The following is a 17500-nucleotide window of genomic DNA, read 5'->3' on the forward strand; positions in this document are numbered from 1 at the left end:
TTATAAAAATCTTTGAAAGAGTTCTAAGAAGCAGAATAGTAAACCACCTGGACTCCCAAAAATTGCACTACCCAGGGCAACATGGTTTCAGAGCAGGTCGCTCCTGCCTTTCGCAACTGCTTGACCACTATGATATGGTCCTAGATGCACTGGAAAACAAACAGAATGCGGACGTAGTATACACAGACTTTGGAAAAGCCTTTGACAATTGCGACCATAGTGCAATAGTACACAAAATGCGTGCTAAAGGGATAACCGGCAAAGTAGGCAGATGGATCTTCAACTTCCTAACCAATCGCACACAAAGAGTAGTGGTAAACGGAGTTAAATCAGATGCTGCCATAGTGAAGAGCTCTGTCCCACAAGGCACAGTATTCGCACCTATCTTGTTCCTTATTCTCATATCAGACATAGACAGAGATGTAAACCACAGCACTGTATCATCTTTTGCAGACGATACTAAGATCTGCACGTGTGTCATCCACTGAGGACACGGCAAAGCTCCAAGAAGATATAAACCAAGTTTTCCATTGGGCAACAGAGAACAATATGATGTTCAATGAAGACAAATTCCAATTACTCCGTTTTGGAAAACTGGAGGAAATAATAACTTGGACTGAGTATACTACAAACTCCAATCACACAATAGAGTGGAAAAGTAATGTGAAGGACCTGGGTGTGGTAATGTCCGAAGACCTCACCTTCAAGGACCACAACAATGCCACTATCACATCTGCTAGGAAACTGATAGGATGGATAATGAGAACATTCAAGACAAGAGATGCTAAGCCAATGATGATCCTTTTTAAATCGCTTATTCTTTCTAGGCTGAAATACTGCTGTACATTAACATCCCCATTCAAGGCAGGTGAAACTGCAGAGCTAGAGAATTACAGAGAACCTTTACTGCACATATAAGTTCCATCAAACACCGTAACTACTGGGAGTGCCTGGAAGCACTTGACTTGTACTCACTAGAGTGCAGGCGAGAGAGATATATCATAATCTACACCTGGAAGATTCTGGAGGGACTGGTCCCTAATATGCACACAGCAATCACTCCAGACGGAAGCAAAAGGCTTGGCAAGCGATGCAACATACCCCCAGTGAAAAGTAGGGGCGTCACTGGGCCAACACCATCAACCTAGTCGATCAGGCCAGCAACTAGGTCTGGTTTGGCGCTTCCTGGGGACAGGGGGGCGATGACCCCTGGAAGCGGCATGAGGTAAGGAAAATATAGAAAATAATGGTGGATGGTTTAAAAAAGCAGCGGGTTATATAATTCCTAACAAGCGGAAGGCGTGATAGAATGTGCAAAAACAAATGAAGGGAGCAATAAGCACAGCCACGAACTGAAGTCCTGCTACATGTCAAAACTTCAACCTGCTGCACCTACAAGACTGAACCAAATGTATTAATATTCAGAGGCCTTGCAACAACACGTTACATTATTACCAGTCAATAAGCACTAAAGGAGCAAATGTAAGTGGAATTATCAACCCCCGTTTTAGGAGGGAAGCAGCTATGTTCATGCAGACCGTCCCATATAGTTTAATGACTAGTTGGGCTGCAAGCTTCCAGCATAAACAGCCAAACCTTCAACACAGAGTCGCTTCAAACAAAATTTCCCTCGTCACCCCCGAGCAGTTGGTTGCGTCCAAGGTTACTTAAAGATGAATGTTGACCATGGACTAGTAGCGCCTTTCAAGCTATGACGACGTCAGGAAGTACTTATCTAGCTCCAGGGTGGTTGAAAATTAACTATTTAGATACGAGGAATCAGGATAAAAATCCAGCACACAGGTTCACGAGCATGTATGACAATGCTCATGCGGTCAGAAATCAGTAATGTAGATTGATCTAATTAAGATATTCACGAACTTGACAATAATAATAATAAATTGGCTTAGATGAAAACTAACAAATTATTACTGCACAGGACTGTTGACCTTTACCAGTTACAAAATGTGACATCAAGTAGGCCATCACTTGCATTTACTAACAATCTTTTTAGTCACATTATCATGTAGTTCTTTCCCAAATGCAACATTAACTGACAAAATTTTGCCCAATCTAGTTCACTTCTAATACAACACTTCACATACATGTGATCAAGTAGATATTATTGCGTACAGCATAAATTCAAAAGCCCTACTGAACTGAGAAACACCTCGTTGGCTGAGGTGGCAAAAGTCCTATGACGCAAAATCTTTCATGCAGGCAGCAAATAACGGGTCGGAGGTTCCAATGAAGGAGCATTTAAATGAAGTTAGATGAGCAATACAGTCCTTTTCAATACTGTATTCTGTAATCTACTATTACATTATTCATAGCAACAACCTGACTTCAGCCAGTAGTCCTGGACCGAGCCGTAAGGGCATCGACCCCGCGAAACATCTGCAGGTAGTAAAGTAGAACAAAAGTGCTCTAAGTCATTCTTCTCTAACCAAACTGAAAAGCTTGTCAACCCAACAGCTTTTCTGTATTTTACGAAAGACATCAAAGCATTCTGTTATTAAATGTAATATTCACAAACACTTATGGGAGATTTCACACACAATGCATAGTTAATTCTAAAACATTGATCATTTAATTGGGTGATAAAGTCATGAATTCATAAAATTATGTAGAGTGGTAGTTCTCTGAGAATGATCTATGCAGGTGCCAAATCATCATGGAAGCCTGATCGTAGAACCGGAAATCACTCACAGATAAACCACGGGTTACTAATAAATGAAAGTTTTATCCCCGAAGTATACACATGCCTAAAATACCAAGTTTATAAATTTAACTTTTAATCCCATTATATCCGTGACCGGTTTTGTAGTTCTTACTCTGGCAACAAGGCCTGTGGTAAAGGCTTCCCTAGTGACCGCATGATCATGACAAATATGTAAATGGAGAGGCCAATGCACTCGTTAGTCAGACCGTACGTACAGTCACAAGGAAAAGTCCTGTTACAGGCAGACCCTGAACTGTTGAAACCTGCTTATGACTCGCCAGAGATGCCAACACACGTGTAACAGAACTTTTAACCCTTATTGTAGATGCTTAATCACCTGCGACACTAGGCTAGACCAGTTTAGAAATTATACCGAATCCCCTGCGTAAATTATTAAAAATCTCTGGAGATAATTTGTTGCAGCATGCGGTGGAGGTGGGGGGGGGGGGTACATAGCTGCGAGGTGCGCGTGCAGACAGGGAACTGGTAAACACAGCCCTGCTGCCGCCCTTCCCGATCGATGCTGCCAGCCTGGTCGTCTTTACACTTGCCCTCTGTCCCGCCGTCACACCTCTACCGCTGTTTCACCATAGCATACAAATTAACACATTCCATACTTCAAGACACTAAGCCCTCCTAACCTTGAAGGCCACATGCGACTTAATAATTAAGATTAATCGAAACTCCATTTACCTTCCATTTCCAATTAGTGGGCTAGTTGTAAACTGCATACTCATCTTACTTAACCAGTATTAGGTGTGCCACATCAATGAAATCTGCCTCAGCACAACTTATTTTATGGCAAATGTGACCACAACAGTCTCACAATACACTATCATATTCCCATGAGTGGATAAACTTAAAAACAAGCGACTCGTTAAAGAGAATGTGAGAAGAGGAATCGTCTAATACTGTGTCAAGGTCCAGAGACGCCGTGCTTGGACAGGCTCCTTATGATGCAACTTCCTACCCATCATCGTCTTTGATGCAAGTCAAGTGAACTGGCTGGTAAATTCAGTGCATAATCATATTTAACCCCCAGAACTTGATTAGCAAATCCCGGCAAAACAAATCCAGGCCATATACACTACAGGTATTGCGCTTCTAGTGTGCGTTGTGCTGTGCATATACGCAAGAGCTCACCCGTGCACATTAAACTATCTCGACAAGCACAGTGCAGAGCATGTAAACCCAGTCGCCTACGTTGTCAGAGTTAAAATTAGTCATACGCCTGTTAGAAGCTATACAGAGTACCACAATTGTTAAGCGATTCAAGGTCTCGGCATGTAAGCAGTAATCTTTTTTTTGGCTAAATTTTGTCGAATTTTATCTATTTCGAGACATGACACTAATTTTAAATAATTTGTCATAACAAGATTTGGCAATGGCTTTATATTTTGAGGTGTAACAGAATAACCAATTAGCACAGCAAATTTTAACTAGTACGCAAAACTATTGAGCATGTGCAACCCCTAAAAATTATCTCAGCTTTCAAAATTTGGCATTGTAGTTTCCTCTTGAGGGGAAAACAGAATAAACAGTTAGCAAACGACAAATAAAAAAATAGGAACCAACTTGTATATTTACATAAATACGCTGAGGTGTTTGTAGGCGCTCGAGTTAGTTTGCCAGTGGTTATGTATACTGTAAATCATCTTTGTACATTTCCCAATTCGGCGATTAACTCATGGTTAGTGAAGTTAGTACACAACATTGTTCTTGCATAATCAGGGCAAATACTCCGAGAAACGTCAATACTGATACGATATTTATGTTACTGTTGTCCAGGAGGGGCTTCGTCGTCATATACATTCCATGTTCTATCTCATCTAATTTAAGTTCCCCCCTATTTCAATAAAATTTATTTTGTCTTCACAGAGAGACAACTAATTCATGCCCATTGATCTTTATATGTACAGAACCTCTGAACGCACCGCTCTGGGGGTAATAGTTCATCTGTGAACCATTTATCAGGTTTTAGGAAACTGATGACCCAGAAAATAGTTTCGAATTTTATAGAACTGTAGCGCTCAGCTCAATTTTTTTTTTTTATGTTCCAACTGTATGCGAGGGTTGTCAGAAAACTCAACAAATAGGTAATAAACAGGCATTAGTTTATTTTGTAATATAGTAAAAAACAAAGCACAGCAATTTTGACGTCATCTTCGTTCCGTGAACACGTATACCCAGAGTGTCGACTCGCTACACTACCTGGAGGTCGTTCCGGGGATCAACGCCCCCGCGGCCCGGTCCACGACCAGGCCTCCCGGTGGATCAGGGCCTGATCAACGAGGCTGTTACTGCTGGCCGCACGCAATCCAACGTATGAACCACAGCCCGGCTGATCCGGCACCGTCTTTAGGTATCTGTCCAGCTCCCTCTTGAAGACAACCAAGGGTCTTCCCGTAATGCCCCCTTTTTGCTGGTGAGAGGCTGTTGAACAGTCTTGGGCCCCGGACACTTACTGTGTTTTCTCTTAGTGTACCAATGACGCCCCTACTTTTCACTGGGGGTATGTTGCATCGCCTGCCAAGTCTTTTGCTTTCGTATGGAGTGATTGCTGTGTGCATATTAGGGACCAGTCCCACTTTGGGTATTGTATTTATTTTGCTATGCAAAGCATCGCCATATCAGCAGATCTTAGGCCTTCTGATTAACTATATTCATGGTAGAGATAAATCCGTTGGAGGACTGGGAAAATACAAGTTTGATCCAAGGAAAAGAAGGGTATTTCAATTCCTTGGATCAGCCCTTTACTAGCGCCGAGGCACCGTCTATTAGTGTAGGTTCCTAAAACTCTCGGCTAGTGTTTCAATTATGCTGATCAAGGATAGACAGCAGTTATTACGCAATATAAAAATTAAATCCATTAACATACATTTGATAGGTGGCTTACATCTGGGGCTAAATTCATAAAATAAAAGGCAACTGCATGAATAATAACTCGTTAATAATTCCTGCATTACACCGTGTTGGTCCAATCTTTCCAGAAGAACCTAAGGATATATAGGTTTGCATTCGTGGTTTCTGCCTAACAAAAGTGATGGTTTGGTAATATGTTTATTGTTTACCCTAAGTTCTTACAGTCAGTCTGTGGCAAGGTAAAATTGTTCAGTGTCTGGCGAAATAATTAAGAGGTCATTAGCGATTCTAAAAAAACTTCTTCGACTAACTTACGAAAATGCCTCCTGTGGCATGCCTTACTAAGAAATTCTTATTAATGCTGTTCTCGAATAAAGCTGATCTTTGAAAAGACATTTTAAAGCTATTTTCTATTTTGTAAATATCGCTACTGCACTTTATTCTATATATTTTCAAGAAAAGGCTGCTAAGGACTGAACAACTGCGCAAGCCCTAAAAGTTTAAACGATTTATTACAGTTAATAAAATAACAACTAAATAGGGTAAAAAAAAATATAATTTAGTATGATAGCAATCAAAGTTCGTCACTGTTTTTGCAAAACGTTCTTCCTGTCTCTTGAAACACGAAATTAAATTTACATTCAGCAAGTACTCATTGTTACTTTAATGTGATTCTTAACTCTTATTCCTGCAATATTGCCTTTTCAATTTCAGGCCTTGTATAAGACCGGGTCAAAGGTGAGAAGTGGAACCACTAACAAATATATTATGGCTCTCAATGTGAAATGAGCATTCCAACAACTGTACCACTAACAGGTGTAAGCACTGTATTTAGTTGTTCAACAGTTGCACTTTGTGGTAGGCCTTAACTGGTACGTCAAACTTCTTAATCAGAGCTATCATTGAGGGTCTGGTCTGGAACATAACGATGTGAAAGACTGAAATCTCAGACCAAAACATAATCGAGGTCTAGACCTGCCTGCACAGGACAAACACCATCAATTATGTGGACAAATTAAATAAATTCAATTTTAACCTTAATGAATTACGCTTGGAAGACTATATAACCACCGGGGATCTAAACCAGTTTCTTGGGAAGATGAGCTCACTGGCGCTGGAAGTATGTTCCAGACACACCGCTACCGCTTTTTCTCAACGTCCCGCATCGCATTCCTCGCTTAGCCATCCCAGGCTCTTCCAAATCCTCCCCATCCTTCAATCAGTTGAGAAATTACGTATTTTTATTTTTAAACTAATTATTGAAACTCGGTCAACAAAATAATAGTTTGATAAAGATTATTATTTAACCAAAAATGAAGGAAGAAATAAGAAGCAACTTTTATTTCTAGAAAACAATGAATGAGTAATTAAATGAAGATTGCTTGACCACGAAAAAATATACCGTTATGTACATCCACGATCCTGTTTATCAAAACATACTTAGATTATAAAATAATACACACATCGCCAAAAAAAACTTAGATTTTAGCAATTAATAGACCTTTATGCTGTGTCAGGCTAATAAAACTATCAACTTACAGATCACTTAATGAACACAAATGAATGGAACTACCAAAACCATAAGACTTAAAAATAATAAGAAAACACAAGACTGTTTACATCACAGCATACCAGGCCAGCGAGACATTAGCACAATGTAGTCGAGATTCAAGATGGCCCTCAAAAGATGACAGCAACGTCTGACGTGGGTTTCAAGGACGGAGAACTACACCCTTATGTCGCGTCTAAGGTAAGTTTAAGGAAAATGACCCTTACCAATCCTCTCCTTGGGCTTAAAACTCCTCCCTCGTTCCGAACCACTGTTCTACGGCCCACGAGAAAAACCTGCAAACTCGACAGTGGCGCTCCCTCATCAGTCAGAGACTACGGATAACAGATTCTCAAAAAGCAGACTCACTTAAGCACAAAGATATTCTGACGAGGGAGAGTGTAAGCTTCAAGGACAAACTGACCATCAGAGAATTCAGGAGACAGTGGAAAAAAGCCATAAATGAAATTATAAGAAATACCAAATATTCAAAATACGAAAACCACATCCAGTACTGGGCTGTTGCTTAAAGGAGACCAAACAAAGTGATGACAATAAGGAAATATTTGAAATACGGAAGTAATAATTCCAACTGTTTAGTGAACCTCTAATCAGCCTACAGATCAACGACCCTAACAAGTGCTCTATGAAAGACAAACCACAGCAGACTACTACACAATTTCTGATAGCCCTAACTACAGTTGTTTGAATAAACCATCGACAGCATGCACATGCATTCTGCCCTAGAGCCAGATTCGTGAACAACACATTCCTCAAAAATTGCAAGAAACTATCTTGGTCCCTCAGTATTTTAGAGGAGCCTGGGCACAGAGGTCATCCCAGTAATTGAAGACTACTGATACTGTCCGACTTAAAGGCGGTACTAAAAAAAAATAAAGAAAAAAAAAAGAGAACAACTGTAATTGACTTACTTCCTCCGTAAGTCATGTGTATCGTAAGAGGCAACTAAAATGCCTGAAGCAAGGGGCTAGTAACCCCTTCTGTGTAAAGTACTAAATGTAAAATGAAGAAAAACTTTAGTTTCTTTGGGTCACCTTGACTTAAGAAATCGTAATGACACGATTGCAAATAAACCATACGACCGGCCGGGATTGAACCCGCGGTCATAGTGTCTCAAAACTCCAGCCCGTCGCGTTAGCGGGTTCAATCCCGGCCGGGGGTATGGTTTGGGTCACCTTGCTTCGGTGAGAGATGGCTGGCGTTATGTATGTATATATGTACACACACACACACACACACACACACACAGTAAACAAGAATAAACATACAATAAAAGCAACGAACAAACGCTCAATACAAATAAATACTATACCAAGTTAAAATAACCAGCACCACTTAACCCCCCCCCCCGTCTTTAAATTATTAATATCAAAAGACAACTAAAAGTCCCCAGAGGTTCCTTCAAGCAGGAATCTAAGGATTAAAATGCACTGGATATAAATGCACTGGAAAAAGTACAAAGGAGGATGATTGTGTAGTTTTAAAAATAGGTTGGATAAATGCATGAGTGGGTGTGGGTGGGTGTGAGATGGACCTGACTAGCTTGTGCTACTAGATCGGATGCCGTGCTCCTCCCTGAAGTGAAAGTGACTGACCTGACTAGGGTAAGGCATTGGCTTAAGCCGGTTGGAGAATTGGACCTGCCTCGCATAGGCCAGTAGGCCTGCTGCGGTGGTTCTTCTTTATGTTCTATAACGGCTGTAGCAAGGCTTTTATTCCGTACGTGAGAAGCTACGTGTAATTCTACACGAGAGAGATCATGTTTAATTAGATAAAAGCGTAATTATCCAAGAAGAAGCAAGGGTGCAAAATCCGCGAGAGGAACTGTTACGATATGTGGCATAAATAATAAAACGTTAAAAGGTGCTAAACCCATCAGAGTCCTTCAGCACTTGAGAATTAGGTAATCAAGTTCAATTCCAAGACGAGAAGGATAACCATTTCCTCTGATCAAGAATCTACTACAAAGCTTTCGAAATGAAATTGGTATCTATGATGCTTTTGAACAGTCGCTGTAGTTACTCCAGAAAGAGATGTATGAGCGGGATGAGTTACTAAGTACTATCAGTGGCACAAATACACTAACAGATGCAAGTATAGACTGACACTACACGAAAGATTAGAAACTGTACAATTAGGAATTACCTGGCATAGGGCAAAGGGCTTTTTGAAGTTCCTTTATTCCTAATTTTTATGGTACTTCATAATTAATAAACAATTTCCCGACTGATGTTATGAAGCCATCAAAAATCAACACTACGCTAATATCAGAATATTTAAAACTAAGCTCAAATATTCTGAAAGATGATTAACTTGAATCAGACATAGTCGTTCATGACTGCAAAAAAAGCTTCGATATCCAATGAACATTGTTCCTTTTAGTGAAAAAGTAGAGTATCTCTGATTTCTTACAACGCTGCAGCTAATACACCAACTGACCAGGTCAGTAACTAATACAGTTTGCCCTGTATCGCTTGCAAGTAAGCGATACGGGGCTTTAATAAAATAGCATTCCTCAAAACTACACAAATTTTCACCAGTACACACTATATCTCCACCGGATGCCTTGCTGTTGATTTATTCGTCGGGAAGATCAGCTGAGGCGGTGGTGGTGGGGAGAGTGGTGTTACATCAGCGCGTGGCCGCTGGCTGTATGCCGGGCCACGATACACCAACTGCTGGCTGAGTGGCTGTACTCTCATGAATATGGGCATCGCCACCACGCAGGTTACAATCGACACATGCCTAAACAACGGCCTCCTCATAGGATCCGACTCTTTTCAATAAATTACAAATAAACTGACCTTGTTCAAACGATATTCAGACCAGTCGTAGACTTCAGAGTAGGCAAGTCATTGAGCACTTCGGTAACATTACATAACTCTTCTCTCCCTTTCCAGGATTTAGGAATCAAACATGGGGATATTTCAATTTAATAAATGCGTAAATCATGAAAAAGCATCAGAATACACAACTACTACGTATGAAAACCAAAGACATTTTCTTTCATCGTGACCAGTAAAATATAAAAAAAAAATTGCTTATCGATTTAAACTAAATGACAAAGCAATAGAAAATTTTAAGAATAATAAGCCTTATATTACCAGCATTCTCGTTTAAATAATTCTTAGTTGTGCTTTTACAAAAATCTACTAACCCCCAACTCCCTATAAGGAACTAAATGTTCGAATAAGGCTGGTTTGGGTGGTTTGGCTAGTGATAAGGACGTGTGCTCACAGGGAATGCTAACAGTACCTTGGCTGGCACAGCGGCGTGTGTACAGGGCGGCAGAGTGCACGGCAGAAGAGCAAAAACCACCGGCATCTTCCCCACAGTTTCTCAATTGTATGTCCACAACCTTGTGAGCGTTTATGGGTTCCTGGTGACACAATTTATCTCCTGCGTCCTGACAGAAAACCATTAAGGTTATAGAAAAGAGCCTACAGCATCATATGAGCACAATGAGAGAGGAACCCCACCCCTGGCACCAAGTAAACGGGCGACTGGCGCCCCTCTCAGCACACTCATACCCCAACAACCACGGTATGGTGGGGGGAGGACAAGATGGAGGGAGACAAATGCCCTTTAGATGCCGGTACATGCAAACGTGCGAACATCAGGTGGTTACCTAATTAATCCAAGGCACCGTTTACAATAAAAAATTAAACCAGTGCTTAATCAGATAAAAGAATTAAGCAAAGTAAATGATAGAAGCAGTATCAACAGGTGCAAAGTAGGTATTGCCTACCTGGACATAACTATGCTTCTCACGTGCTGGTAAACACCCACAAGTGCTCACGTGACTCCAAGGTCAGAGATACCTTACAATGGGCCACTTTAAACGTTTCTATGAGCATGATTAAGGTAACAGTGTAAAGTGTAGGACAAGGTCGAGGGTTGTGGTGGTGTGGAAGACAACAGTAACCAAGGCGACCCCTCTTCACCCCTCCCGTCAGCCATACGCTGTCTAAAAATATTGAGGCATCCCAACTAACTATGCTCAGTATCACCCCTTCAACACCCACTAACCCCCTTCCATGCTAGTCTATATCTTCACCTGTTCTAAAGTTTTATCATTGGGTTTTTGGGACAGACGGAATGAGAGATGAGCGAGAGGACAGGAGCGAGTGCCCCATTTTATGAGACTTCTTGACCGAATAGAGAAGAATAAAGACGACTCATCTCTCGCCTGAACCCAACTTGGACAGATGTCATTCCAGCAGCGCCTTCAACACAGGAGGGATGTGGGTTACCTGGAGGTTATTCCGGGGATCAACGCCCCCGCGGCTCGGTCCATGACCAGGCCTCCCGATGGATCAGGGCCTGATCAACTAGGCTGTTACTGCTGGCCGCACGCAGTCCGACGTACGAGCCACAGCCCGGCTGATCCGGCACTGACTTTAGGTATCTGTCCAGCTCTCTCTTGAAGGCAGCCAGGGGTTTATTGGCAATTCCCCTAATGCTTGATGGGAGGCTGTTGAACAGTTTTGGGCCCCGGACACATATGGTGTTTTCTCTTAGTGTACCAATGGCGCCCCTACTTTTTATTGGCGGCATTTTGCATCGCCTGCCTTACTGTTGGCCTTACTGTTGTACCACACTTGGTTCCACTCCGAGGACAGCGAAAAGTTTCAACATGACAAAACGGGCAGCAAGCAGCAACTACATTCTGACTGTACCATTCTCCAGAACATCACTTCATTTGATATTTATTCCTAGGATGAAGAGACTGGAACATGTTCGTACAGCATAATGACAGACGAAATAGTCAGTTGACCATACGAAATCGCTGCCCATAGCTGGTTCATGTCTCTTAACAATAAAAAGGCTTTAAAATGAGCTGATGTAAGTAACAGCTCTTAGTTTGTAAATGAAGTTAGGAACCCTAAACCTGACGAGGACGAACAGGTGCGAGTGAGGGAAGGGTGGATTCTGCGAGGGGGATGGGGAAGCCGGGGCCGTATGCTTTTCAATACGTGTACATGCCCATTCCTAATCATATGGAAATTATGTTCTTTATGCTGTGGATAAACCCTAGCACCACTGTACTGGCAAACTCAAGGGCAGCAGACACCAACTTTCTGATGGAAAAGTGAACGACTCGCTTTTAATTCAATATAAATATCAACATTATATAACTGTTGGTGACCTCAACCAACATCTCACACAGAGGAATTTTGATGAACTTGCAGTGTGACAAACTATGTTGATTTACCTACTCACATCACTGGCTCCTCTCTTGACCCATAATGAGGGATCTATCTGAAGGTCACGTAACTTGCCAACTGCTTGGTTATGTTGGATCATCCGACCAAAAGGCTGTCTTTATGACACTGATGATTCCAACAGAACAAAGTGAAGAATCGACACAGTCTGGCTGCGGTAAAGAGGAAATTGGCAGGCCCTTTGCTCGAGCTCGCCGCCTCCGATTGGAATGTTCTCTAAGGTGACGTTGATAACCAAGTGAATGCCTTCACTGAACATAACCTTAATCTCCAACACAAATATATCCCTCACCGGCAGTACGTGAAAAAACCTTCAGATCAGCCTTGGTTGGGCTTCCATTGTCGAGAGGTCTCTACTGCTAAGCACAAGGCTTGGAGAAGGAATAAGAGGTATTCCACTAACAGGAACCTGCATAGGCAAGCCTGTTGGCAAACTGGAAAAGTCCACAAGTGGGCCATCTCTAGATAGGAGACTGACAAAAAAAAAACTGGTATCATTTAGTGGGGGATCCAAAACCTGGTGGTCCTGGATCAATGACCGACAAGGTTATTCACAGGATGATGATATCCCACCTCCAAATCGGCAGGATGGGATCGTCTCTACTAGCGCGCGCTAGCATCCATTCTCTTTCACACAGGAGAAAGTGCGCGAGCGAGAGAGCTAGAGCGAGAGCTAGAGCAAGAGAGCTAGAGCTAGAGCGAGAGAGAGCTAGAGCGAGAGAGAGCTAGAGCGAGAGAGAGCTAGAGCGAGAGAGAGCTAGAGCGAGAGAGAGCTAGAGCGAGAGAGAGCTAGAGCGAGAGAGAGCTAGAGCGAGAGAGAGCTAGAGCGAGAGAGAGCTAGAGCGAGAGAGAGCTAGAGCGAGAGAGAGCTAGAGCGAGAGAGAGCTAGAGCGAGAGAGAGCTAGAGCGAGAGAGAGCTAGAGCGAGAGAGAGCTAGAGCGAGAGAGCTAGAGCGAGAGAGAGAGAGCTAGAGCGAGAGAGAGAGAGCTAGAGCGAGAGAGAGAGCTAGAGCGAGAGAGAGCTAGAGCGAGAGAGAGAGCTAGAGCGAGAGAGAGCTAGAGCGAGAGAGAGCTAGAGCGAGAGAGAGAGCGAGAGAGACGGACAGAGAGAAGACAAACTATACGCAGAGCAGTTATTGAGAAGGTATTCAGCACTTCTCAAACCTTGGAAAATGTCACCATAACAATCCTCTCTACATTATATGCCAGGAACTCATTGATATCAGGTTACCCTCATCGCCAGAGCCGGATTAAGATTATGTAAGCCCCTGGGCTACAGGTACTGTGAGCCCCCCCCCCCCATGACATTTTCAAAAGGATAAAAATTAATCAACGGTCCACAGGTTATGATGTCAATGATATACTGTACTATAATTATAAACTTACAGCAGTAACTGTGAACACTTTCCACTTAATCTCTGGAGGCCCTCCAGCTGGCGGAGGTCCCTGAGCTGCAGCCCCTAGAGCCCATGACTTCATTCGGGCCTTCTCTTCACTAACTAGCGAGGCGATAAGTCACTAAAACCGAAAATAACATTACTCATACCTACCTGGAGGGCATTTCGGGAATCAACGCCCGCGTGGCCTGGTCCATGACCAGACCAACTGGTGGATGAGGGCCTGATCAACAAGGCTGTTGCTGTTGGCCGCACGTAGTCCAACGTACGAACTACAACTCGGCTGATCCGGTATCTGTTCAGGTCCCTTTTGAAGACAACCAGGCTGTTAAACAGTCTCGGACCCAGGACACTTATTGTTTTCTCTTAGTGTATCAATGGTGCCCCTACTTTTCACTGGGGTAATGTTGCATCGCCTGCTAAGTCTTTTGCTTTCGTAGGGAGTGATTTCTGTATGCAAATCAGGGACCAATCCCTCCAGGATCTTCCAGGTGTAGATTATGATACATCTCTCGCCTGCGCTCCAGTGATTACAAGTCAAGTGCTTCCAGGCGTTCCCAGTAGTTAAGGTGTTTGATGGAACTTGTATGTGCAGTAAAGGTTCTCTGTACATTCTCTAGCTCTGCAGTTTCACCTGCCTTGAATGGGGATGTTAATGTACAGCAGTATTCCAACCTAGAGAAAACAAGCGGTTCAAAAAGGATCATCATTGGCTTGGCATTTCTTGTCTTGCATGTTCTCATTATCGATCCTACAAGTTTCCTCGCAGATGTGATAGTGGCATTGTTGTGGTCCTTGAAGGCAAGATCCTCAGACATTACCACTCCCAGGTCCTTCACATTATTTTTCCGCTCTATTGTGTTATTAGAGTTTGTAGTATACTCAGTTCTAGCTATTACACTGGTTTGAATGACTTTTTATCGACTATGGTATCTTTTTCGGTACATGTATGGAAAATAGAGATTGTGTTCTTTATTCATCTCTATTACATCAGGTTGTAAAGTTGCACGGAAACGTTACTTTTCTCTTTTCGTATAAGTAAATGAGAAAGTGGTACATTAAGAATTAAAATGTTTTCTGTGTCTTTGGGATAGTAGGGCAGACAGCCAGCACTATGAACAAAAAGACTGGCCACCAAGAACCAGCTTCCTACCCGGAAATCACAAAGTGAAAACTGTGCCGATAGCTGACCAAGGAAATTCTGTTGCCACCACTCCACATCAAATTAGGGCTTGTGAAAAATTTTGTAAAGGCCTTCAACAAGAATGGAACTGCTTTCAAGTACCTGGAGTCAAAATTTCCTCGTACAAATGAAGGGAAGCTAAAGGTAGGAATCTTTGTTGGCCTTCAGATTCGGGAATTGATGAAGGACAAGCATTTTGATGAAGCATTAGCAGGTGTCGAGGTGAATGCCTGGTTTTCATTCACGCAGACTGTCCACAACTTCCTGGGAAACAGGCGCTCCCCCGAATATGAAGAAATGATCCATGACTTGATTTAAGGTTTCCAACAACTTGGGTCTAGTATGAGTGTGAAGATGCACTTTTTGCACTTGCATCTTGACTGTTTTCTCAACAATTTTGGGGACTGAAGTGAGGAACAAGGAGAGCGGTTCCAGCAGGATATTTGCACCATGGAAACTCGATACCAGGGCAAATGGAATGTCAGCATGATGGTAGATTACTACTGCTGGTCATTGAAACAATGGTCTCGATGCACACCATAAGCGAAAATCAAAGCGGTCCTCCTTTCTTTGATTCAATATGTAGTCTATCCATTAGGAGCATATTTCTTTAATAAAATAATTTGATTTGGTTCATGTTGATTTGGAATTCATATGTTCTTAAAACTAACAATGTGCTTTTCCATAATTAAAAATTCACAAATTTTATCATTAATTTGTATTTTGTTCAAAAACCTTATGTGATAGAGCAAAATGGTTTAGGTATTTACAATCAGCAGCACAATAATATATAACATCGCAACCATGAATAAAAATAAAAATTAAAAACATTCCAAATGCAGACCAGTGTTATTTCCTCCAGTTTTCCATTGGAGAGTAGTTGGAATTTGTCTTTGTTGGAAATCATATGGTTCTCCGTTGCCCATTGGAAAACTTGGTTTATATCCTCTTGGAGATTTGCAGTGTCCTCAATGACACTCGTGCAGACCCTAGCATCGTCTGCAGAGGATATGGTGCTATGGTTTACATCTCTGTCTGTCTAATGTGACGATGAGGAAAGGGATGATACATCTTTACCTTACATATATTCTTGATGAGTTCCGAGAGGTTTTTCTACTCTGAGTTCGGCCTTGGGCCAGGCTCATCAGGTGCTTGCCTGGTCAATCAGACTGTTTCCGGTGGTGACCAGCTGACCCCCCCTACATCCAACATAGCCTGATTGATCTGGCACCTGGTGAAGATACTTGTCCAGTTTCCTTTTGAAGACTTTTACACTTGTCCCAGCAGTGTTTCTGATATCTTCTCGAAAGATGTTGAATAGGCTTGGGCTAAGGACGCTAATACAGTATTCCCTATTGTGATCACAGCGCCCTGGCTTTCAGTCGATTATTTGAACTACCCCTCATAACCCACTATAACATGAACGTAGATAAGTACGTTTATGGAACAACTTGTAATGTGAACAAACTGATGTTGTAGTGGCCAAGTACTTCTGGCAGTCTGGCAGACACAGATGATCAAGCTAAATGCAAAATATGTGGCCAGCCCTATGGTCACTATGTGCTTAACTGTCCACTTACCCAGGGATATACGCAGACAGTACAATAACCAATGTAACATGCCAAGATATGTTATTAATGAAAATAAGATACCAGATATATTAAGCAAATTTCCTAAATTTGCATGTAACGGATAAGTGAACTGTAGATATAAATCCAAATGTACTCCTGTTAACCCTTTTGGGGTCTAGTTCCTAGGCGTTTGATGTATCCATATGTTCTTGAGCTACCGTCCACAGGATGGATATGGGGTGCACAATAAACTAGCCACAACGTGCAGATTTAGGACAAGGCAATTAAATACTAATCAGGTATACATTTTCGAGCATCTCTCTCCAATGCAATGAGCACAATAAGGCTGTCCCAGTAATTTCATTGCTTTATTGGCTCTGTGTGGGCCCTAAAACTATCCGTTAAAACTCTGATCTCTCTCCAGACCTGAACGGGGGCGTCAACACTGCACAACATTCCAAATGAAAGCACAAGCTATATAAAAAAATATCATTAGCACTCTTTTCCTTGCTTTCAAAAGTTCTCCTTATCCACCCCGTCATCATGGCTGTCATGACCTTGGTCTTAGTGTGTTCTTTAGAAGGTCTTTTACGTGTTCCTTTCGTTCTATTTGATGATACTCTGAATATTGTAGTGTCCCTTTTGAGTTCTTCATTCGTTCTATATCTCAGCAACCTGAACATATCAATACTGAACGTTATGTTGTTTTCCACTGCCCAATGAAAAATCCTCCTTATATCTCCCTGCAATTTTTCAGTCTTCTACTGAGGTGACTTTCATGCTTGGGGTCATCTGCAAATGACATAAAACTGTGATGGGTGATTTTATTTATGTCTGCTATGAGGATAAGAAAGAGAAGAGGTGCCAGGACAGTGGCTTGGAATATTGAGCTTTTTACCTAGCTGATGCTGGATTATTCTGTTTACTGCTACTCTCTGCGTTCTACGTGTTAGAAACCTGATAATCTATCT

At 42.1% G+C, this 17500-nt stretch overlaps 1 protein-coding gene across 6 annotated transcripts in view; it reads right to left on the minus strand.

The window, feature by feature from the left end:
- Positions 1-17500, minus strand: part of LOC138853274 (pumilio homolog 2-like) — a 439987-nt gene that overhangs the window by 208277 nt on the left and 214210 nt on the right. Inside the window, exon 1 of one of the 6 annotated variants that reach the window (XM_070089039.1) lies at positions 10410-10643. The exons of the other annotated variants lie outside the window; for them this stretch is intronic. Within the exon in view, the coding sequence (XP_069945140.1) occupies positions 10410-10478 (69 nt within the window). The 5' untranslated portion in view covers positions 10479-10643. Of the gene's footprint in view, positions 1-10409; positions 10644-17500 lie in introns of those variants that run through there. 6 annotated transcript variants of the gene reach the window in all.

This window comes from Cherax quadricarinatus, chromosome 27 (assembly GCF_038502225.1).
Source record: "Cherax quadricarinatus isolate ZL_2023a chromosome 27, ASM3850222v1, whole genome shotgun sequence".
Lineage (NCBI taxonomy): Eukaryota > Metazoa > Arthropoda > Malacostraca > Decapoda > Parastacidae > Cherax > Cherax quadricarinatus.